The following is a 24,497-nucleotide window of genomic DNA, read 5'->3' as shown; positions in this document are numbered from 1 at the left end:
AGTGTAAACTGATGTTCTTTCTCTCAACTCATGCTTACATTACTGCACAATAGGTTTTCATACAGGTTTGTTCCATGGTGTTGTTGTATTGTTAAAAATATAATGTTGTATCCATTCTAATCCATGCGTTTGATGAAAATTAGGACTGTAGCTATAGTGAACCATAACAATTTAAAATTAAATAGCAGCTAATACCTCGTAAAACAAGAGGCTCCAGGAGACGTAAAATAAATAGAATAACCCTAAACATTTGTGAAAACAGCAACAGAATTCGCTAAACTATATACATAAAGATGTTAGTCACTTACACTGAGGCTTAACAACCAAACCGTTTAAAAGTAATTTTGTTTACATCCGGTTAAGAACCAAAGCCCGCCAGGACGTGACGTAGGCTGCTTCCGTGCAAAAGGGAAGTGTCTCCCTCGTGTGGTTGTGTCATGTATCACCATGGTGCGACCTCTATTGCCACGAGCGAGAAAAGGAGTTTTAAATAATTTGAAAGTGGTGACAAATTGCATACACTAAAAAGAGCTTGATACCACGATTTGTACCACTTACAAAAGCAATAATATGTTTTGTAACCGGGGTTTTTATTGCTGTTTGAATTGATCAATTCAGGGGGTCAAGGTCCTCCTCACTAAGAAAAAATAAACAAACTGAATGCACTTTGCTGTATTTTGGGCGCTTCAGATGTTTACCAAGCCACAGCTCAAAAGGATTAAGCCTATTTTCATAGTTTTATTTTCTCTTGTCCCTGCTGCTCTGATTAAACCTTCTAACACTTCTCACTGACCGACTTTCAGAGAAAGTCTCACAAAAAACACTAAACCTTTATCAGGAAGTCTGAACCATAAAGGTCCATGGTCTGACTATAAAACATCTTTGATGTTGTAGCTGTTTATGATTCACGTGTGGCCCCGGTTAACTTACTTTTCAGCAGGGATTTGTGCACAAATTACGATTTTAGAGCTATTCAAAAGTCACGTGGCAACTTTTACATGTTTTTGCAATAGGTTTACTCCGATTAGCTAGATTTTTCTATTCTAATTTACAGAACGAAAGGCAGAGTTTAGACAGATGAGACAAACCAAGATCATTTAAAAGTTTATTTAAAACAAATATGAAATCCTCACAAATGTTAATATTGTTATCATTTTATTTAGTCGCCCAACAGTAGTTGTTCTGGCTTCAATCAACACACTTGTCTTGTTTCCCCACCCACACGCGTGATGGGGGTGGAGGGCTCAGCTTGTTTTTAAAAGTACAGAACTCACGCTGCTCTCAGGTTCATTTGAGGCGAACTCAGTGGCAATAGGTTATCTATAAGCTTTATTATTTCTAAACAATTATTATTATTATTAAAACAGTAAATACTATGACGAGCAAACGGGTATGTAAAATATTTTATTGGTCTAATGTTGAAATCCTTCATTGTTGGTAGATATTTTCAGTAAAAATAAGCTGCTTTTGTTCATTGCCCGTCCACCTCAGGACATCCTGGAGCGGCTGAATGCTGGGGAGGTGATTGTTGGTGATGGTGGGATGGTGCTGCAGCTGGAGAGACGTGGTTATGTGAAGGCTGGACCCTGGACCCCTGAAGCAGCTGTTGAACACCCTGAAGCAGGTTTGTCAACCTGGGGTCTTGGGCCAGGACAAGACATCGCTTGGTCTGGTTGAGGTGATCAAATCGGTGTAAATGAAGTTGTGGTGAGTTTCCTTCGACTTGTCCGTGGCAGTTGTTTGTAACATTCCCTTGTGTTGTTCCTGTCAGTGCGCCAGCTGCACAGGGAGTTCCTCAGAGCTGGGGCTGATGTGCTTCAGACTTTCACCTTTTACTGCAGCGAGGACAAGCTGGAGCTGAGCGGAAATGTCACTAACATCACTGTAAGTGCAAAATAAGAGTTTATGTTGTTGTTGTTGTTGTTGTTGTTGTTGTTGTTTTATGGCGGTTGGCATCCAAGTGTTGCATTACCGCCAGACTTTATTCCTCAGACTCTGTCGTACTCCGTAAAAGTACTCCTTCCATTGCTTTGGTGTTACAAAGCCCACATATCATGATATGTCTTTGTGACTTGTCGTAGAATTGTTGTTGTTGTTGTTGTTGTTGTTGTTGTTGTTGTTGTTGTTGTTGTTGTTGTTGTTTTATGGCGGTTGGCATCCGAGTGTTGCATTACCGCCAGACTTTATTCCTTAGACTGTTGTTGCTGTTGTTGTTGTTGTTGTTTCAGGTCTTGTTGTTGTTGTTGTTGTTTTATGGCGGCTGGCATCCGAGTGTTGCATTACCGCCAGACTTTACTCCTCAGACGTTTCGCAGTCCTCAGACTCCGTCGCAGTCCGTAAAAGTACTCCTCCCATTGCCCCGGCGCCACAAAGCCCATGAGGTCATGATATGTCTTTGTGACTAGAATAGTTGCTGTGTCAGAGACCAACCGGCTTTATTCCAGGGAGACTCCCCTTCACCTTCCTCGCCCTCTTCGACGCTCGGTGCTTTGGAAGTACAAAGCCCATGAGATCATGGGACGTCTTTGTTGTTTTACAAAGCCCATGAGGTCATGGGACGTCTTTGTCGTTTTATCCTTTAGAAGTCCTTCTTCCATCACTTTGGCGTTTCTAGGCCCATGAAGTCCAAGCGCGTTAGAACATCCTCTTGCTCCTCATCCTCGGCTCAGTCTCCAACACCCCCCACCTCTATAAACGTTTACCCAGCCCTGTGCTACATAAGTAAGCAACCACAGCCTGACACAAACCCTGTGACTGGATCGCCAGAACGTTCCGCAGATTGAACTCCCGCCCATTATTCCGAAACCACAAGGCCAACCCGGCCCTTTCCCTATCATAAGCCTCACAGCAAATCAGCACATGCTCGACAGTCTCTGGCACCCGACAGTGACCACACTGACCGGTCGGATGTTTGCCTATCCTACTCAGTGACCAATTGAGTCCAGTATGGCCAATCCTCATGCGGGCGAAGGCCCTTTCCTCCCACGCGTTCCTGCCCATAGACCCGCAAGGACCCACACTACCCTGTATGTGATAGAGATGCCGTCCAGTAACACAGTGGCTCCAAAATTCCTGCCAAAGGCCGACCACATGACTCTTGATAACGGGCTTGATTTCAGACTTGCCCAACTCAACCGCCACATCAATTGATGGCCGCCGAAGGGAACGTTTAGCCAGTGCATCAGCCATTTCGTTACCATCCACCCCCACATGCGCAGGGACCCAAATGAAGGAAACCCTCACATCCTTCCTGGACAGGGAGAGCATCAGACAGAAGATGCCATTCAACACATCCTGTCTGCAATCCGATTTCCCAGATTTAATGCTTTGCAATGCAGAAAGGCTGTCAGAGGCCACCACAATGCCGCAACACTGCAAAGCAGATTCCGCCCATTCCAATGCCAACCGTATCGCTATAAGCTCCGACGTGAAAACAGAAAGGCGATCTGTCAACCTCTTCTAGACCGCTAGCCCCAGGTCAGGCACAAAATAAGCGGCGCCAGTACGCCCACTCTCAGGATCCCTAGACCCGTCGGTATAAATAAACACATCACCTGAGTGCTTATCGATGAGCGCTTGAACGGCAAACTGCGGTGCCCTCCCAGCGACTCCTCTAAGCTTGCCATGCAAGCTAACATCAACAGGAGCCGGGACAAACTTCCACGGAGCTATAGCAGACAAAGCCACCGACGGGCTCACACGCAGATCACCAACCCCCGCAAGCCGCGCCTTCGCATTTCCTACCTGGCTGAAAACCATACCGCCAGCCTCACTCTGCCCCCCATCAACCCTGAGAAAGTCCCTCACCGGGTGAGAGCTCGTATGACCTTGCACATTCACCCAGTAAGCCAACAGAAGTTCTAGCCTCCGGAGCCGTAACGGCAATTCCCCCAACTCAACCTGCAGCGCCGAGACAGGGGAGGTCCTAAAAGCCCTACAGCAGATGCGCAAGGCCTGGGCTTGCTCCACATCAAGCTTCTTTAAGTTAGTCTCAGCCGCAGACATGTAGGCTATACAGCCATAATCAATAGCCGCCCTCATGACGGCCCGATAAATACCCAGGAGCGACCTTCTGCTGGCCCCCCAGTCCTGGCCGGATAGACAACGAAGCAAGTTATTCACCCTTTTGCATTTACCACTGACCTCATCAATGTGCCGACGCCAACTAAGCCTCTCGTCAAAGGTGACCCCCAAGAACCTCACCTCCCTGACCTGTTCGAGCACCTGCCCATGCAGTCGAAGGGAGACGTCCCTATGCCCATTGAAGAAACAGATCACTTGAGACATCCGTACGGACAGTTTAAACCCCCACTTCAGGGTCCACTGCTCCACCTGCTGTATTGCCCTTTGCAGTTTCGCCTCGTAAAACCGGAGATTCCTCCCTCTCACCCATAGAGCGCCATCGTCAGCATAAAGGCTCCTCCCAACAGACCCATCCACGTCGTCAAAGATGTCCTTAATCATAACATTGAACAAGATAGGGCTACACACACTCCCCTGCGGGATCCCATTCTCCACCCCATAGACCCCAGAGTAAGCAGCGCCCACTCTGGTTTGGATACGCCGGCCAGACAGAAAGCTCCGGACCCAGTTAAACAGTTTACCCTTCACACCACACTTCCGCAGCTTAATGAGGAGCCCATCCTTCCAAACCATATCGTACGCCTTCTCCACATCAAAGAGCACCGCAATAACCTTTTCTTTCTGAGCCCTGGCCAGCTGGATATCAGATTCCAAACACAACACGGAATCCATGGTGTTCCTGCCCCTACGGAAACCACTCTGGTGCGCGGGAAGCAAACCCTGACTCTCCAAGAAGTAATCCAACCGCTCGGTAACCATGCGCTCCATCGTTTTCCCGAGCTGCGACGTCAAGGCAATCGGCCTATAACTTGAAGGGTCAGACGCTGGCCTACCCGGCTTCAGAACCGGCACCACCGTAGACTGTTTCCACGCAGATGGAACACAACCTGAATCCCAAACACGGTTGAAAAGACCCAGGACTAGCCCAAGCGTGTCATCAGTCAAATGAGAGAGCATGTCATAGCACACCTCATCTTTACCCGGGGCTGTCTGTTTCGCCTTAGAAAGTGCTCTCCTTAGCTCAAACAAACTAAACGGAAGGTCAAGGTCATCTTGAGTCGAAGGCTGGTGCCCAATCAGCTCAGAATTCTGGGCCAAAGTACTCTTCCTGTAGTGCCTTTCCGCAGGTGAGAGATTGTCAGAGCTGTGCACCGACACAAAGGTGCTGGCCAACAGTTCAGCTTTGTCAACGTCGCTGACTGCTTCAACACCATTCAGTATTAGGACCGGGGTCCCATGACGGCGCTCAACCCCATGCATCCGCTTAATCATCCCCCAAACATCCCCGAGACGCGTTTCTCTCCCAATTTTGGAACAATACCGCCTCCAATAGGCACTCTTGGCCGTTCTCACAGTTTTCCGCACAACAGCGCGGGACCTCTTGTAGTCAATGAGGGCACCCTCAGTGTGGGCAACCCTTAGCCGGCGAAACGCCGCATTTCTCGCCCTAACAGCATGACCACATGCTTCAGTCCACCACGGCACCCGCTTCCTATGTTCACTACCACCACTCTTAGGAATCGTGCCTACCGCTGACTGCGTGATGAGCGAGACAATTGCACTATTGAGATCATCCACCTGAGTCAATCCTCCTTCCTGCAGAACCCTAGAACCATCATCAGCTTTCCTCAGGAAAGCCCCCCAGTTCGCCCTTGCCAACTGCCACCTCTGGATCCTCGTCCCCCTGACCACACAGCTCCCAAAGCCAATCACGGTGCGGACTAGATAGTGATCGCTACCAAAAGAAAGATTACCAAGAACCTCCCAACTACAAACACCAGCTAACTCCTTGGACACAAGTGTAAGATCTATTGCACTTTCCGCACCGGTCCCCATATCATAGCAGGTCCCACCCCCATCATTCAGACAAACCAACTCCCTTTGAATGATAAAACCCTCTACCACCTGCCCATACCTATCGGTACCACTACCGCCCCACAAAGCGCTATGCGCATTAAAATCCCCACACCACACGGCCTTTCCCCGAACATCCTTACCGATACTATGTAAGGACTCTAACGTTAACTCACCACACGGATTATAAAGGTTAACCACAGTAACAGCTTCACCACCCAGCCAGACCCTCACCGCCAGGGCCTCCGGCGCTTTACTCACACTGACAACAACGTAATTTAGGTCATCTCGGACAAACACAGCCACACCTCCGCCTCTACCCTGCTCCCTATCATTCCTAACACACACATACCCTTGTATCCCAAAACCCCACCTAGGTCGTAACCAAGTCTCCTGCACGCACATAACGTGAGGCTTGTTCAACAAGGTAGAGACAAAATGCTTAAATTCCTGGCCATTAGCACGAAGACTACGCGCATTCCATTGCAAGACAACCACCGCCATTATGAGCCCCCGGAACCTGACGGCGCATCGGGAGCCCCCCCACTCCCACTGCCAGAATGGGGCAGGGCGCCCTCCCGCAGCGCATCCTCTATCTCCGTCCACTCGGGGCCCCCAGCTCCAAAGTACTTCCCTGCAGCCTTAGCGATGATCTTAGTCTTTTCGGATCTCTTCTTGGTTTGCCCAGTACAGTTAATCACTTCCACTATAAAGAGGAAGAAATCTTTCCTCTTCACAACCAGTACATCCTCCGCACCCACAGGGCCTCTGCCCGTGGAAGCCACACTCACAGGCATCCCAGTGGGGACCTCCCCCTGGCCGCGGGCAACGCTGCCCCCTCCCCTGTCGCCTAGGACACCAGCAGCACTGGCAGCCCCCACTGCATCCACCGTCACCTGACTACCAGACACCTTCTTGACCGCATCCGCGTAGGATATGCCTTGAGAGGCTCTAACTCTTTGCACCTCAGCAGCCCTCTTGCTGAACACGCATCCCCCGTAGGCAGAGCTATGCTCTCCCCCACAGTTACAGCACTTGAGTTTTGCTCCGTCGTCACACTTCCCATACTCGTGGTCTCCTGCACATTTACCACACTTCTGCTTCCCTCTACAGACCGCTGCAATATGCCCAAAGCGCTGGCACTTGAAGCAACGCAGGGGCGGCAGAACATATGGGCGTACGCCATAGCGCATGTACCCAACGCACACCACACGAGGCAGGATCCCACCTTCAAATCTAATCATTATCGACAGGCTGTCACACCTTACCCCATCCCGGGTCATCTTCAACCGCCTAGCATCCACCACCTTAGCTCCAGTCAAATTCTCCTTTATGTCATCCACAGATGTCGTCGTAGGGACGCCTACTATAACTCCCCTGACCGTGCCTCTTACAGCATCAGACACAAGAATGTCCTTCCCCCCCAGACACTTAGCTTCAATCGCCTTCCTTTGCTGAGCCACGTCCTTGCACACGACCAGCAGCGAGCCATCCCTAAGGACACTCGCATGCTTGACCACTCCCACAGCTACAGTCAGGCTCCTTGTCAACGCCATCGGATCCCACCCCTTAAAGGACGCATTATCCTGCGCGAGCTTTATGAACACCTTACACTCTGAACTCACATCCCCGACATCTGCAACCCCCCCGCCCTGCTCCTCACTGAGAGAGCCCTCCATAGACGAGCAAGAAGACGCCCTACGCTGCACAGGATCAGTGGCTCCAGGGGAGTCCTCCCCGCTGTTCATATCGTCACCGACCAGGTCACGCTTCCTCTTCTTCTTCCCCGTCATACGGACCGAGGCGTTCCTCTATGTTGCCGTAATATCCAAACTGTTGTCGTTGTTGTTTTTTATGGCAGCTGGCATCCAAGTGCACGAGGTATTGTTGTTGTTGTGTCCGACCGGCTTTATTCCAGGGCACCGCCAGACTTTATTCCTCAGACCTTCCAGAGTCCGACCGGCTTTATTCCAGGGCTGACTCTTCTTCATCTTCCTCTCCTTCTTTGACGTTCGGTGCTTCCACCGTACAGCTTTATTCTTTAGGTCATGAGATCTTGTTGTTGTTGTTGTTGTTGTTGTTGTTTTATGGCGGTTGGCATCCAATTGTTGCATTACCGCCAGACTTTATTCCTCAGACTTTTCGTAGTCCGTAAAAGTACTCCTCCCATTGCTTTGGTGTTACAAAGCCCATGAGGTCATGATATGTCTTTGTGACTAGAATAGTTGTTGTTGTTTCAGAGACCGACCGGCTTTATTCCAGGGAGACTCTTCTTCATCTTCCTCTCCTTCTTTGATGTTCGGTGCTTCCACCGTACAGCTTTATTCTTTAGGCTTCATTCTATAGGCTTTATTCCAGGGCTGACTCTTCTTCATCTTCCTCTCATTCTTTGATGTTCCGTACAGCTTTATTCTTTAGGCTTTATATTGATGTCGTTGCTTGGTTACCGTGCATCTACGGGACAGGGCGAGGACAGGAGACCACCCCCACTTCTATTAAACGCGACTGCATTTTATATATGTACGGCGGCGTTTTGAGCTGACGCACCCGCAACTCAGATGCCAACCGCCATAAAACAACAACAACAACAACAACACTGGAAGAAGAACTTTTAGGACTACGACAAAGTCTAAGGAATAAAGTCTGGCGGTAATGCAACACTCGGATGCCAACCGCCATAAAACAACAACAACAACAACCTCTGCTGCCAGACTTGGCTTTAAAATCATCGTTTGACCCACCTAATCCCAAAGAGGAAGAGCAAGGGATGCGTAAAGAAGGAAGACGAGCAGGATGGCCAAATTAAGCCCCATGAACCATTTAAGGCTTTAGCCAATTGTACATGAATCGACGCCTCAAGGTGTTTCGTTTTCGTTTGCGCCACTTCGCCATCCTGTGGTCAATGTCATTGTATTCAATTCATGTGGTAAGTACATACAGTGTCCAAACCAAATATTGACCGATTTTATTGAGAAAATAACATAAATTCACCAAATATAAATCATCTACCCGATGATGAATACTTATACCATAATAGTTGGTGGTGTCACATGGTACAACAACAAGGCCTTATTAGGCTTCTTTCTCCTGCTGCCAGGACGGATGCATCAGCAGTCAGCCTCACAGACATCTATGTTGGAAATGTTTATATTATTGTTTAACTATTGTGATATTTCATTGATAACAAAGTTGTGATAAGGGAAATTAAACTTTATTTTAATTGAGAAACTTTTTAACGTCAGACCATCTTCATCCCAAACAAATGATCAATTTTGAGCTTTCCCAGACAGTGTTTCATACAATCCTGATGGCGCTTTATATTAAAGCATACAAACCTGTGTAATAAACCTGAAATTACAAACCTGTTATCTGAAATACAAACCTGATTAATAAACTTGAAATACTAAACTGAACCGTTATTACTCTTTCTTACCACTATCTGACACTGACTGACTTGCAAACTACTAATCTACAACGCACCACAAGGCATTGTGCGCTTTTTTCTTCTTCTTCTTTGGTGTTTTATGGTTGGTATCCAAGTGTTACATTACCGCCACCTGCTATAGTTGTACGTTTTACACTTTGGACCAGGGGTGTCAAACTCATTTTGAGCCACGGGCCGATTTTCAATGCTCAGGCTGGGTCGCGGGCCGAACATAACCTAAAACATAAAACAATACAAGAAAACAAACTAAATAGCTTTACATAGCCTTGTAATAGTTCTACACAAATATGCAGCAGGTGAAAGACTTGAGTCTATATTAATGCATCAGCAGCAGGAATACGGACTTTCGATATGATTTCTGATATGAAGTGTTGATATCACAGACATGTTTCTGCTCAAACTGTTTTATGAGCTCACTATTTTCATAGTTTAAGCTGATCTAGTGACAAATGATTCATATAGTGACTCAAATGAGTGCATTGTGTTTGTGTTCACGGTCACATTAGTTTGGACTCAGTCATGTTCATACTTCCTTACACTCTGACCTATGGCTCCTGATCTGTCCAGTTTTGCATTGGTTTGGATATTTTCCTCCCAGAGCTGTCATCACAGAAGATTGTTTTCTTGTTTCTCCACATTAACGCCACTTTTGGCACAGCTCTAACGTCCACAAAACCGTCTTCTTTCTTTCTTCCACGTGTTTCCCAAAACCACATGTCTCTTTCCTCGCTCAGAGTCTGTAAAGTGCGTGACGGCACTTCTCAGCCCTCGGCAATTGCACCGACAATACGCACAGCAGCGCAGAGCAGGGCGGGTGAGGGGCGGCGGGCCAGATTCAGATTCAGACACCTATTTGACACCTGTGCTTTAGAGTTTATTCTTTAGACATTACTAATATTGATTATTTCATGCAGGGTGCTCAGATCAATGAAGCGGCCTGTGACTTGGCCAGAGAGGTGGCTGATGAGGGGAACGCTCTGGTGGCCGGCTGTGTGTCCCAAACTCCCTGTTACCTGAAAAATCACAACGAGGCAGAAGTTAAGTCTCTGTTTAAGAAACAGGTGCAGGAATTCCTAAAGAAAGACATTGACTTCTTCATAGCTGAGGTATGTGTGCACAAATTGGTACCAGTTCATGTTATTAAAGCCTTATGTAGGCTTTATACCACACCATGTACATCAAACATCATACAAATATGAGGCGTTTGTTTATAAGAATTTTTCTATTAAGAGTGTTTTTTAAAGCTTTCTATAAGTTATCTGTTCTCCTACTTCTGTATCTATTTGCGTTGCAACACTGAAATTTCCTCATTGTGTGGACAAATGAAGGCTATCTTATCTTAAACATGCCATTAGAGAAATTCTGTGGTCATTTTATTCCTCACATAGGTTATTTCATATAGTTTATTTATTTCCTTTTTGTTTACATTTATTGCAGTTTTTCCAGTATGCAGAGGAAGCCGCCTGGGCAGTTGAGGTCCTGAAGACCAGTGGTAAAACTGTGGGAGCCACAATGTGCATCTCTCCTCATGGAGACCTGAACGGACTTCCTCCTGGAGAATGTGCCGTTCGCCTGGTCAAAGCAGGAGCTGATATTGTTGGTGTAAACTGCCACTTGGACCCCACATCCTGTATCCAAACAGTGAAGCTGATGAGAGAGGGGCTGGAGAAGGCAGGTCTCAAAGCCCACCTCATGATCCAGCCTCTGGGGTGTCACACGCCTGAATGTAATAAGTCTGGGTATATGGGCCTGCCTGAGTTCCCTTTTGGTAAATTTACTTTTATCTATTCTTTATTTTTGTTTGATTTTCAAAACATTAAAAACATGTGAAATACTACTGAATACTACTATACTTTTAATAACATTAAGAGGAAACATTAGTTGAGAAAAACTATAAGACTATAAAAACATTATGTACAATAAGTGTCTGTGTCTATTGTAATGTACAGTACATTATAAACAACAATAAATGGCAGGTAAATTATGTTAATTTTCAAGAGTACCATATTGTTCAAGTCTAATCTCTTTATTACCCATTACGTCATCTCCTTTGAAACATTAATGTTTAATTTTGTTCTTCTGTTTCTAGTGCTGGAGTGCAGGACTCTGACTCGCTGGGACGTGCACAAATATGCCAGAGAGGCGTATGAGGCTGGGATCCGCTACATCGGCGGCTGCTGTGGCTTTGAGGCCTATCATATCAGAGCCATATCAGAAGAGCTGCGAGCAGAGAAGGGCTGTCTCCCTCCTGCATCAGAGAAACACGGCCTGTGGGGGGAAGCCCTGCAGATGCACACTAAACCCTGGGTCAGAGCCAGGTGAGGACAAGCTGCTTCATTCTGCAGATCATTTACAAATTCCATGGACAGTGACACAGCAAATCAAAAATACATTAAACTCATTTTCTTAAAGGGCTCAGAGAAAGTACTGGCAAGATCTTCTACCAGCATCTGGCCGTCCCAAATGCCCTTCAATGGCCACACCGGAGGATGAATAAAAATAATACTTCTTTGTGCTCTATTATTATGCAATGACCAAGGATATAGTGCTGCAGATTTGTGCTCTCATGATTAATGTATTAATAAATGCGTGGGTCTACAAGGTGATAAGCTATGAGCGATATGGTTAAACTGCCAAATGATTTACTGTGTGCTTGAAGGTCATTGGCCAATCAGTGGGTGAAGTGGCAACTCAGTCATATCAGATAAGGCGACATATCAATACAGTGTCTGACTCTGGGGCAGTATCTCTTGTGCTGTCTATAAATGTACTGGAGTGAGCCTGTAAAAGTTAAATATTTACTAGAAAGTTGTAATAGAAAAGTTCAGTAACAAACAAGTTTTTAAATGGATTTGTTGTCTGACTTGTATTTATCTCATTTCAGTGTATTAGTATTATGATTGTTATGTCATAATATCACATAAAAACCATAGTATAATTTACATTTAAATGTGCAACGCATGACTTTTCTAGAGGAGAGTATGTCACCTGCTTGTTTCTATGTTTGCTTTTTTACATTATTGTGTTAACCTTATTTCCTTATTTATTATTATATTAATTACTTCTGTTTTATTGCTCAAAAATTGGGGGGGAAATGCACAGCTTGTCATTTGATATCTTGTCTTTAAAATGGAAACTATTCAAAAACAAAACAAAATACAAAATGTTCCCATTTCCCAATCTGAATGTTTTATTATTATTTTTAAATTAAATTGGAAATCAACAAACGAGTCTCGCCTCTCCCCAAATCTGAGCTGTAACTTGTGCTGGTGGTACCTTGAGCTTGTCTGCATGGAGATGGAGAAGATTAATGCTTTATGGTGGAATATTCCGGGCAAAGCAATAATTTCTCCATGGAGACAGATTCCTCTACCAGAAAAGTTACGCAGTCCACCTTTAAATATGCTTTAATTACACTCAAGGTTTGGTTTAGTGTGTTTGTTTTTTACTCTACAATATGCTCGTACTAATTCAGATAAAGTGATCCTCTAACGGGACTGGAGGCTCATACTCATACGTTCACCTGCGCCTATTATAAATTCTTAGGCGCGTGTGCGGAATCTGCGAGTCCTGCGCACATTCGATCGGTGTCGCTCGACGATGTAGTTTATATCGACTTTTAATCGATCATTCGGACGAGGCGCAGCTAAACAAGATTTTTTTTTTTTTTTTTTAAAGGAGCATAATTTAAAATAAAAAATGGAAAAAATATATTTATTTTTTTTCCCCGTGAAAATATTATATTTCGCTGATGTCACTTGCGGGGCTCCGTAACTTTGTACTTTTACTTGAATAATATCATGTTAAAGTATGTTTTTTCTTACGTGAATATATTGTTGGACGCCCTGCAGTATTGAACGTTTCCGTATGACCCATGCTTTATCCGAGCCATAAACGCGCCGTGTTTATTACGACTCTTAAAGTGACAGCGTATGAACTGTCCACGGTCAGTCCTTACAGGACGCGCCCCGCGGACAAAATGTCCTCAGTTTAGTGTGGCCAGGGACCGTCTGGAGCAAGAGTCTGGAGCAGAGCACGGTCGCGTTATTATTTTTGATCGCCTGGACTGAAGATAAGTGAGTAATGAAGAGAAACAAACGGGTAAGTCCCCCAAACTCGTCCTGGTGTTTTTAGTAGTATGGCGGCTCACACTTATGGCCAGACTTGTCTTTAGCTGCAGGAAAACCAATAAGAGCGAACCGATATTTGATATTTAATTATATCCACGGGGGCGAGTAGGCTTTTACTGCCCACCTGTCAAGGGCCGCGCAGAGAGCATCCGGGGACAGCGGCTCAAACATGAAACATCGCCTGCACGTGAAGGAGATGAGGCACGTGGAGCAGGACTGGGCATTTATGTCACTCAACAATGTGTAGTGTAGGCCTATTATGTGCACAAGGGAAGAAGTTATTGCTCTTTCCATTTGTAACAAAAACTACAAAAAGAAAAATGGAAAAGGGCACTTGATGGACAAAAATGGAAGGGGCTTGAATTCATCTTTCCATGGGTAGTAAGGTTTAATTTGGCTAATAATTACCATCATCATCATCATTATGAAGCATGGTTCATGGTCATTATTGGCAGACACATTGTACTTGTCTGTCCACCTCAGGACATCCTGGAGCGGCTGAATGCTGGGGAGGTGATTGTTGGTGATGGTGGGATGGTGCTGCAGCTGGAGAGACGTGGTTATGTGAAGGCTGGACCCTGGACCCCTGAAGCAGCTGTTGAACACCCTGAAGCAGGTTTGTCAACCTGGGGTCTTGGGGCAGGACAAGACATCGCTTGGTCTGGTTGAGGTGATCAAATCGGTGTAAATGAAGTTGTGGTGAGTTTCCTTCGACTTGTCCGTGGCAGTTGTTTGTAACATTCCCTTGTGTTGTTCCTGTCAGTGCGCCAGCTGCACAGGGAGTTCCTCAGAGCTGGGGCTGATGTGCTTCAGACTTTCACCTTTTACTGCAGCGAGGACAAGCTGGAGCTGAGCGGAAATGTCACTAACATCACCGTAAGTGCAAAATAAGAGTTTAAAATGCGACTGCACTTTAAACAAATGCATGAGAAACTATTTTTTTTAAATGTTTTTTTTATATAGCCTATAGAGTTTTACTATCATTAATGTTACTAATATTGTTTATTTCATGCAGGGCGCTCAGATCAATGAAGCGGCCTGTGACTTGGCCAGAGAGGTGGCTGATGAGGGGAACGCTCTGGTGGCCGGCTGTGTGTCCCAAACTCTCATTTACCTGGAAAATCACAACGAGGCAGAAGTTAAGTCTCTGTTTAAGAAACAGTTGCAGGAATTCCTAAAGAAAGACATTGACTTCTTCATAGCTGAGGTATGTGTGGTCAAACGTTTGTTATGATCTTCTTCTACATGTCCCAAAATATGCGCAACATATGCATTAATAGTTCTTCAGATATGCAGAGGAAGCCGCCTGGGCAGTTGAGGTCCTGAAGACCAGTGGTAAAACTGTGGGAGCCACAATGTGCATCTCTCCTCATGGAGATGTGAACGGACTTCCTCCTGGAGAATGTGCCGTTCGCCTGGTCAAAGCAGGAGCTGATATTGTTGGTGTAAACTGCCACTTGGACCCCACATCCTGTATCCAAACAGTGAAGCTGATGAGAGAGGGGCTGGAGAAGGCAGGTCTCAAAGCCCACCTCATGATCCAGCCTCTGGGGTGTCACACGCCTGAATGTAACCTGACTGGTTACATCAGTTTACCAGAGTACCCTTTTGGTAAATTATTTCTGTAAAGATTATTTTATTTATCAGTAAATGCCCAGTAAAAAATAAATGCTTCTGTTTCCAGCGATGGAGTGCAGGACTCTGACTCGCTGGGACGTGCACAAATATGCCAGAGAGGCGTATGAGGCTGGGATCCGCTACATCGGCGGCTGCTGTGGCTTTGAGGCCTATCATATCAGAGCCATATCAGAAGAGCTGCGAGCAGAGAAGGGCTGTCTCCCTCCTGCATCAGAGAAGCACGGCCTGTGGGGGGAAGCCCTGCAGATGCACACTAAACCCTGGGTCAGAGCCAGGTGAGGACAAGCTGCTTCATTCTGCAGATCATTTACAAATTCCATGGACAGAAACACAGCAAATCAAAAATACATTAAACTCATTTTCTTAAAGGGCTCAGAGAAAGTACTGGCAAGATCTTCTACCAGCATCTGGCCGTCCCAAATGCCCTTCAATGGCCACACCGGCGGATGAATGAAGAAAGACAACATGTCATCTATTTAGTCTCACACGAGTATGTTTTCTACATTTTAAATTAGTATAAAAGTGAGTAGACTATTAAATCTAACTTGTCTTAACAGTGCTATGATATGATGTGCTCAAAGGTCAACCTGAGTTTTCAGGGGCCAAGGCGCTGTTAAAAAATTCTATTTGACAACTCATAAAAAAACAGATAACCTATGAACACAGGAGGGTGTTACTTACTCAATTATACTTGAGTAACCTTTTGAAGATATTGCACGTTTTAGAGTACTTTTACTCTACCATGTTATTACTGTTGTATACAGTATTTGACAGTGCAACAGTACTCAAATTGTAAAACAGTTAACATCTTACTCTTCCACACTGAATAAATCTAGAAATGACAAAATAAGCTTGACAATATTAAACACCTTTTCTTAAAATATGATTGTTTTTTGTAATGTTTGTGTCTATTCTTTGGAAATACATTATTTAAATTTATTTAGGCTATATTTACTCAATGCAAATATAGTACTACTTGAGTATTTTTCACTACATATTACTTTTTTGCTGCTCTACCTCTGCCTGTCACTGCTCAGTCCATTGATGCTCTGGTCCTTCATTTTGAAACATAATTAACGTGGAAGAAACTAAACTCGCATAACAATCCTAGTCTTGCACATAATTTCTTTTCCACTGAGGCACGGATACAGAGAAACAGCAGAGTAATCAGATTGAAGTTTATCCCAAAATTCTCTAAACAATATGCTTTAAATGATTTATTTTGGCTCGACATTTCAGTGGTAAATTGCACAGGAACTTGTACATTTGTGTTTTTCGAGGCGCCCCTGAACGCAGCAGCAGCATCAGTATTGTTGTGCAGACTGGCTCGTCCTGCAGCAGGCCAAATGACGAGTTCAACATCGCCTTTGTTTTGCTCCACAAAAGTTATTTTCTCATTCTGCGGACTAAATGTGCAGGAAAATGCCCGAGCGTGGCGTTATTTTGAGGGTTTTGAATGATTTTGTTGCGACGCGTGAGTCTGGGTTTGTTATTCGCACTGTCGCATCGCCAAGAGGAACGTATAAACGCCAATAACGGACTGGAAAAGCTTGGCACGGTGTTCTAGACAAACACGGGCCACGGACTCCGCTGCGGTTTGTGTGTTTCATCCACACATCATGACACTGACTCCGCGTCTCTCACGAAATGACACTGTAACAGACGACTTTCCTTCATGTGTGCGCGCTCGGTTGTGTTGACGCAGGTTTAGCGCGCGCACAGTCTTCCGCGGTGTTTCCGGAGATGTCGTTCACCATGGAGGACAGTCTGGAGTCAGGGTGGGTGGCGGTGCGGCCAAATGTGTTCGAGGAAAAGGAGAAGCACAAATTCGCTTTTATTGTGGCCTGGAATGAGGTGGAAGGGAAATGTGCCATTACTTGCCACAACAGGACGGTGCAGAGAAGGAGCCTGATCAGAGACTCTCCGGTCAGGACCACGGTTAAAGGATGCTCGACGCTCCCATCAGCCGCCGCAACAAGCTCCGGCCCCGGGAGAGTTCATGGTGAGGACGAGCCTCCGCTGAGCCCGGATATGGACGTGTTCCATGACCGTCCCGAGCCGGAGCAGAGCCTTCAGACCGAGGACTGCAGCTGGGCCGGGCTCTTCTCCTTCCACGACCTCTTGACCGTGCACCAGCAGCTGTGCTCGGTCAGCTCGGCTCTGGGGCCGTGCCTCCCGGTGTTCCCGGAGGAACCCGCGGGGATGTGGAGCGTGCTCTTCGGCCCCACGGAGCGGCCCCCGGCGGAGATGGAGGAGCTGTGCTTGAGTTTGCAGCGGTACTTGGGCCATGCACTGGACACGTGTGGGTGGAAGATCCTGTCCCAGGTGCTGTTCACAGAGAGCGAGGACACGGAGGAGTATTACGAGAGCCTGAGTGAACTCAAGCAGTCCGGGTATGAGGAGGCTTTACATCGGGCCTCCAAACTTCTGACGGAGGTAATGTATCCTTCTAAATATAGACCGCACATCACCCAGACAACCACTGCACCATGCGACCACCTGATGGTTTGACAGTGTAAATAATAACAATACCACATGACTCTATAGATTCTATAGAGGAAGCAGCATTCCTGTCTGTGCCATAGGCCATAAAGACCTCCCCTTTTCTTTTAATTCATTGATTAGAACTGTCGAAGGCCTAAAGTTTTTTTTTTTTACACTATGCAGACTTGGGTCACCTGGTGGTCAAACAATAAAATGATGTAATTCTAAGTAGTAATGACCTAGTGGAGCCAAAAGACAAATAAGCTCCAAAAGGTGTGAATGGAGCACATTTCTTTCATAACAATGACTACAACATTGCCATAGTAGATGAGCAAATATGTGGATGAAATGGACTCTGGATGACGTGTCCGTGTGCCACCAGAAGACTACCACAGGTTGAGAACCTGTTCAATAGAAGATGAGATGTGTGACATGTTGATGTTGGTTTGTGCTGTAGCTGCTGGAGAGGCACGGGAGCATGGACAGCATGGTGGATCTGCTGCAGCTGTATGAGGAGGAGGACCAGGTGTTTGGTGGTTTACTGGAGGCCTCCACTCAGCTGTACCAGTTCCTCCTGCAGCCGTTCAGAGACATGAGGGAACTAGCAATGCTACGCAGACAGCAGATCAAGGTAACCAGTCGAATATTGCTTTAAAGTAGGGTTGAAACAATTAAGCAAAATGTTTGTGGTACTTGTCCACTATTAAAATAATCATAATTGTATTTTGATCATGGGAATCGTTAACTAACTAAACAGACTTTAAAACACACGTACAAAGACAAAGACAGCAGCATGTATGAATGAATCAATCAAAAATACATTTTATTCATAAATATTCTCTAGCTTCCGTCATCCTATTTCAACCTTAATTTGCTTTAAAAGGTATTCAAAAACCTCAACGTACAATAAAGATAATAACTTCACGAGACAATTGCCAACCAATTGAAACAATTATTAAGAATGGAGTAATTGTTAGTTTCAACTTTACAATAAAGTTTCTTGCCTAAACTGTCCCAATAACAAATATTTATTGGCAGTGACTGATAAACATTTGAGATATAGGCTTATTTTCTTACAGTGTTGAAATAGATTTTGATGCTATGGAACATACTCGATTCTCAAAACCGATTTCGATTCAACACTAATGATTGAAATTCTCTATTTTATCTCAAGGTTTTACACAATAGACTGACATTCTCAACATAAAATAATAGTGCTTTCTTTTATTAAAACTTTTAACAACCCTATTTTCCTATGCAAGTTACAAATAGGTTTGATGTATTCTGTCCTTAGAACTTCACTGATGACATACTTGAGCTAAATTTAAAGATGGAATGTTTTTTAGTTGTATAATAAATTGTGCACAAATCTTGTGAATCTTTATGTTTATGTTGTCTCAACCAACAAGGAGACGAGAAGCAACAGTGTTGAAATTGTTTCTTATCATTTAACATAACTTATAACAAATTATTGGGTTCAACATCAGAAATGCATTAGTATTTTCCAAACTGACTAATAAATATCTTATAATCTAAATAGCAAATAGCTTAATAGTACAAAAAAGTCTTAGGTCCTACCGAGATTTGAACTCAGATCGCTGGATTCAGAGTCCAGAGTGCTAACCATTACACCATAGAACCACACGTGTGCTTCAGGGGAAAGAGGAGAACCCTTTAACGCACTGGGGGTATTTTGAGCTTCTCAAGTAGAAGCTATATTTACACCTTGACACACTATTTATATGAAAATGTAAACCTTAAAAATGTTTTGTAAAGACAGAAGAACCATCATTTTCACCCAATGTGGTTGGCAATGAAGAATGCTCATGAAAACACAATTTCTTTATCTTTATTGTGGGACCATATACAATAAGGGCTACAATGCAATAGATATTATATCTGTTTCATTATTTCTGTCCTAGATATTTTCTGTCTACAAAGTCATCACTGAATATTTAAATAAATATATATATATATAGAAAATATTCTATGCTGGTTGTAATTCACTGTATTTTTATAAGTGTAATTTGACTTGCTGTAACATTTCTTACATCTTATACATACATTTAAAATTAAATTCATGTTTTTTTGTAGTGTAGACTTGAACTAATTGACTTTTATTGCATATGTCTATATACATTAATGTGCACATGTATGTTTTTTTAGATTTCTCTGGCAAATGATTATTTGGGACCACGGAGAGTTGAAGCTCTTAAACAAGAGGACTGTGACTGGCAGAAGAAGGCTCAGGAGGCTGTCCTGAACATCCAAGACTTCACTGTTAAATACTTTGAGATCACTGCCAGGGCTCAGAAAGGTACAGTGTCCCATTAATATTGCTGCCAATGTCGCTGAAGAAGAATGAACACACTTGTCATGCTGACACGCCAGAGCTATTGACCTGAGTGGATTTGAACTCAGGGCAAAAGTGATTTTGTATTAATGAGGGCGCTTTGACACACACAGGAAGGAACAAGGACAACCTATTGATCAAACAGCTCTACCAGTAGATTTACTATGCAAGTTACTCCACTCTGTATCCCCACACCACAGTCTATGAAACCACATATTTGCATATTGGTGTGTGCTTGGCAAAATGTAATACAACAATAGAATGATTTGCTAACTAAGATGTTTGTTGCACGGTGTAATGTTTCAGAATGCCCAATAGATGTTCCCCCTTTTCAGGATATTGATAAGCTTTTTGTGCAGGAGTTTATGAGCGAATGAAGTTAGACCAGCGTAAATTTGGCAAAGCCTCGTGGACAGCAGCAGTGGAGCGCATGGAAAGACTACGTTATTCTGTAGCTAAAGAAACTCTTCAACTGCAAAGAGCCAAGGAAATCTCTTTGGAGCAGAGGAAACATGCACTGAAAGAAGAGGCAGGTTCAAACAACAAAGCACCAAATAATGTCTCACTTAATGGATCCAGATTTTACTTTTAGATGTGTCTCCTCAGATGCAGAGCCTTTGCAGCAGTGAGGATGCAATGATCCTTTTAGACCACATGGAAAGACAGTATTATGAACTCCAACTGCAGTTGTATGACATCCAGGCTGAAATCCTACAGTGTGAAGAGCTGCTCCTCACTGCTCAGCTCCAGAGCATCCGGAGGCAGATGGCAGGTACATTTACAATTTAAAAAATCAACATATACTGTGTGCGTGATTCAGGATATATGTAAAAAACTATAATTTGACGTTTATTTAACCAGGGAAAAAATGCATTAAAAAATACTTTTGTAACAATGTCTGGGTGAAGAGGCAGACAGTCTACATTAAAAACTAAAAGAGTCAAACAAACCCAGCTCTTATAATTTAAGCTCCCTCTAGAGTTCATCGCTGCCAGCTCTGTGCACACTCTGGACACACCTGAGTTCAGTTCAATGAGCTGCTGGAGATAATGCGGTACCAACTCAAGAATAGATTTTTAAATTACACTGAACAAAAATATAAATCCAACAGTTAAGTTTTTCCTCCCATTTCCATGAACTGAACTCAATATGAAACTTTTTCTGTGTACACAAAAGACCCATATCCCTCAAATTGGTCAAAATCTGTTTTTCTGAGCAATTCATATTAACAATCCATTAGTTTGAGACTTTTAATGTAAAAAAATAAAATCAAGTGCTCAATCAAGTGGAATCCAGTTATGTTTTGCTTATTTTAACACAAAAATCTGGACGCTAGCTTCCCTTTCATATTCTGTCCCAACCATGGTGAAAACTTTGTATTTTGCCACTAGAAGGGCAAGTTCTCCATTATAACAGCAGCTAAACCTTAAGCCTGGATTTATCATTTATCATTAATGCAGCTTTTGTACATCTGGGACCAATCCAAGTGAAACTGGTTTTAGCAGGATTATTTAATATGTTTAATTTTAGAGCGTCAGGAGGAAGTGGTCTACTATGATACCTTTGAAAGTGCAGATGATATAATAGAAGTTGACACTGACGAGAAGAAGGTGACGAGAAGACTACAGGACAGTGCCCGGCAGCTGGAGACCAGAAGAGGGCGTATCAGTGCAAAGCGCTCCTATCTTAGGAACAAAAGGGTATATCTATTACCAAACACTTTCTTGGCATTAGATGTCCTAGAATGATTTGATTAATTTTTGTTTTATCTTGTAGGATATTTGTACGTTTAATCACACGGAGAAGCAGCAGGGCCTTCAAAAAGACTGCATATCTCAAAAGGTATTGTTTACAAATACACATTTTATTGAATAGCAGGATTCCTTGTAATCACTTTCCTTGTTTTGTATAAATTAGTTACAAATCAAGGAAGTGGAAGATAACAAGAGGAAAAACTGCAACGTAAATCAGGAAAGGCAAAAAACTCTGGACAGATTACGAACTTTTAAACAGGTTTGTACCTTGTTAGATGTATTTTCTTTTGGTTAAAACACTTCAGTTACAAATGTTCTCCTTCAGAGGTATCCAGGTCAGGTCATACTGAAGTCCACTCGGCTGCGTGTCCCTCACAGCAGAAGAAGAGAAAGACGCAGGAGCAGTAAAGATGAACCAGAGCCGCTGTATCAGAGCACCAGTGTACAGACAGACCCCAGCCCCACACTGACCACTCAGCCGGTCTCATCGCTCACCACATGTCTACCGCTGCTACCTGTGCCCTGTTCTGTGGACTCCTGCTCCCCTTGCTCCTTGTCCTCTTTACTGGCCTCTCCCATCTCCCCTCCTCCTCCCCCGCCCCCTCCACCTGCCAAAGAAGAGACCTCTCCATCGCTTCAACCTGGTCCAAGAGAGAAGACCACTCATAGTGACACAGAAGACTCTTCTCTTTCCCCCATCGGCCCGTTTGTTCCACGATTCTTTGACAGCAGCCAGTTGGTCAGTGCACGGAAAAAGCTCAGGAAGACAGAGTTTGAAACCCAGAGCAGAAGAGGTATTAAGAAACTTTCAGTGATTATTTATTTACAATTTTGTCCACATTTCTGCCAACATCTAATTGTATTATTTGTATTTGCAGTGAGCTCACCGATGGATGAAGTGTTAGCATCTCTCAAAAGAGGCAGCTTTCACCTAAAGAAGGTTGATCAGCGATCCATGCCTCAAGCAAAGTCTGATAATGATGCAAACAGCATCTTGGCCCAGATTCGTAAAGGGGTCAAACTGAGGCGCGTCCTGCAGAAAGACAGAAAGGATCAGGGAGAGTTAGCTGCTCCCACAGATCCTCTCACCAAAAGCATCCACGATGCACTGCGGCGCATCAAAGAGGCCTCACCAGACTCGGACAGCGATGATGAAGGACCCGTGGGCTCTGAATGGGAAAGCTAGGGATCATAAGCCACAGACCCCAGGTATCCCCTGGTATCGCACACTGTAGCTGTCACTTAAGCACATGCTGATATGCCTTTGTTTCACCATAATACCATTATTAATAACATATGCACCAACATGTGAAACTGTTTCACATGTTCCTCAACATAAAAGAAATGTGTGTGGCAGATGACACTCATGTGATATATGTCATGTCATATAACAACTATGCTCAAGGGAGGCTTGACTTTTGTAAAAAGCCCTGATCATTAAGTATGGTTATATTTGATTTTAATATTTGCATTTATTCTATAATATTTAATCTGCTATGTGTAATTACCAAAAGATTCACAGTTTTTTTCTGACACGTGGTTATGTTGAAGGCTGACAGAGAGTAGTGGGCTATAAAGACATTGCAGGGGCTTTAAATCTCATGTTAAAGCTGATTAATGCAATTTCCCTTCCCCCCTTTGTCCTCCCGTGGCCTTCAGCTGCCCCAGCGCTCACATCCAGTGTGTGAGGAGAGAATATTTATTGACCCTTCTGTTCAACCGTAGCATATGGCCAAGGCAATGGGAGATATGCATCGTCTCAATGGGTTAAGCATCTGATGCCACATACAACCACTCGTCTGACTGAAGTGTAAGAGAGGAGAGGTGAAGAGTATCTGTCAGTGCAGAAGCCAAATGTGGGGGACGTGTTTGTGATTCCTGAACCACATTTGCTGGTGGGATTGTCACGGCAGAACTGTGGCGATGGTCACGCTAGTTTGAATGATGAATCGTATGTGGGAGCTTAGATTCTCTCTGCACTTCAGGGAGGCTGTGTGGGGTGTGGAGCAGGCGGCAGTGATTGATGCAATTTTGTTTGCAATCTTATTCACTTTTGCCCCTGAAGCGGCATATTTCCTAATGCCTCCCAGTGCTCTGTGGGCAGATGCACACTGTGGGATCTTTGCTACTCAGAGAACTGTGAGTGAGAAATTCACATATGGACTCACAATCTCGACATTTTTGCACAAGTTTATTACAGCGTATTCCCAAAGTTTAGTTTGAATTATTGAGTAATATTAAATGTATCTTTCTTTTTAAAGCACCAATCAAGTCAATAGACCTATAGTACACACTAATTGTTAAAGCCTGGTTTATAGAGCATAGCTTTGATACAGTAAGCTATAGAAGATGAATGTGACAAATCGTTTCGGCACTTTTTATATGTTGCACACCCTCCCTAATGTATTTTTAAAATGTTAAGTTTGAAAAAATACAGTTAATATCACAGTGTGACAATGATCAAAATCTACTTTGTTTTACACTTGAAAAAGTTCTATATATTACCTACTGCATCATTCTGTCAAAGCCTTTTCACCAGTTGTTTGTGTTTATATGTGTTTTATTCATGTACTTATTCAGATACTTTATCTTTCCGAAGCCAATCCATAATTGTTATACCTGCATAAGAGGGCCACAAAACCCTTCATCTAAGTACTGTCGGTGTGAGTTGGCCAGTATGGTTTTATGTGCACTTTGACCCCGCGCTGGATACAAATCTTGTGAAGCAAACAATAAAAAGGAAAAATGACAATACA

The 24,497-nt window shown here is 44.1% G+C and overlaps 3 protein-coding genes and 1 non-coding gene across 5 annotated transcripts; 3 read left to right on the top strand and 1 right to left on the bottom strand.

Annotated features, from left to right (window-relative positions):
• The first annotated feature begins 1,351 nt into the window (after positions 1–1,351).
• Positions 1,352–11,974, top strand: LOC140347221 (betaine--homocysteine S-methyltransferase 1-like). The gene is made up of 7 exons (XM_072433588.1): positions 1,352–1,390; positions 1,492–1,624; positions 1,772–1,884; positions 10,297–10,488; positions 10,820–11,150; positions 11,472–11,700; positions 11,795–11,974. The coding sequence occupies exons 1-7, from the start codon at positions 1,376–1,378 to the stop codon at positions 11,877–11,879; spliced, it is 1,098 nt and encodes a 365-aa protein (XP_072289689.1). The 5' UTR covers positions 1,352–1,375; the 3' UTR covers positions 11,880–11,974.
• Positions 11,975–13,331: 1,357 nt separating this feature from the next.
• LOC140347164 (betaine--homocysteine S-methyltransferase 1-like) lies at positions 13,332–16,033 on the top strand. The gene is made up of 7 exons (XM_072433510.1): positions 13,332–13,483; positions 13,996–14,128; positions 14,276–14,388; positions 14,528–14,719; positions 14,793–15,123; positions 15,197–15,425; positions 15,520–16,033. Exons 1-7 carry the CDS (start codon positions 13,466–13,468, stop codon positions 15,602–15,604), a joined length of 1,101 nt encoding a protein of 366 aa, XP_072289611.1. The 5' UTR covers positions 13,332–13,465; the 3' UTR covers positions 15,605–16,033.
• Positions 16,034–16,878: 845 nt separating this feature from the next.
• Positions 16,879–24,493, top strand: LOC140347528 (junction-mediating and -regulatory protein-like). Of its 2 annotated transcripts, none has more exons than XM_072434016.1 (10): positions 16,879–17,586; positions 18,092–18,265; positions 19,801–19,951; positions 20,347–20,516; positions 20,594–20,759; positions 21,563–21,687; positions 21,764–21,829; positions 21,905–22,000; positions 22,067–22,535; positions 22,620–24,493. In XM_072434016.1, the coding sequence occupies exons 1-10, from the start codon at positions 16,894–16,896 to the stop codon at positions 22,925–22,927; spliced, it is 2,418 nt and encodes an 805-aa protein (XP_072290117.1). In that variant the 5' UTR covers positions 16,879–16,893; the 3' UTR covers positions 22,928–24,493. The 2 variants fall into 2 exon arrangements, with proteins under 2 accessions (XP_072290117.1, XP_072290116.1); XM_072434015.1 differs by having other exon boundaries at positions 21,518–21,687.
• Positions 19,204–19,275, bottom strand: trnaq-cug (transfer RNA glutamine (anticodon CUG)). The gene has a single exon. It is a non-coding gene; the product is annotated as a tRNA-Gln (tRNA).
• Positions 24,494–24,497: the final 4 nt, after the last annotated feature.

Source organism: Eucyclogobius newberryi, unplaced genomic scaffold (assembly GCF_026437365.1).
Source record: "Eucyclogobius newberryi isolate DKJ021-1_F unplaced genomic scaffold, fEucNew1.0.hap1 SCAF_6, whole genome shotgun sequence".
Taxonomy (NCBI): Eukaryota; Metazoa; Chordata; class Actinopteri; order Gobiiformes; family Gobiidae; genus Eucyclogobius; species Eucyclogobius newberryi.
This window is presented reverse-complemented; position numbering and strand designations above follow the sequence as displayed.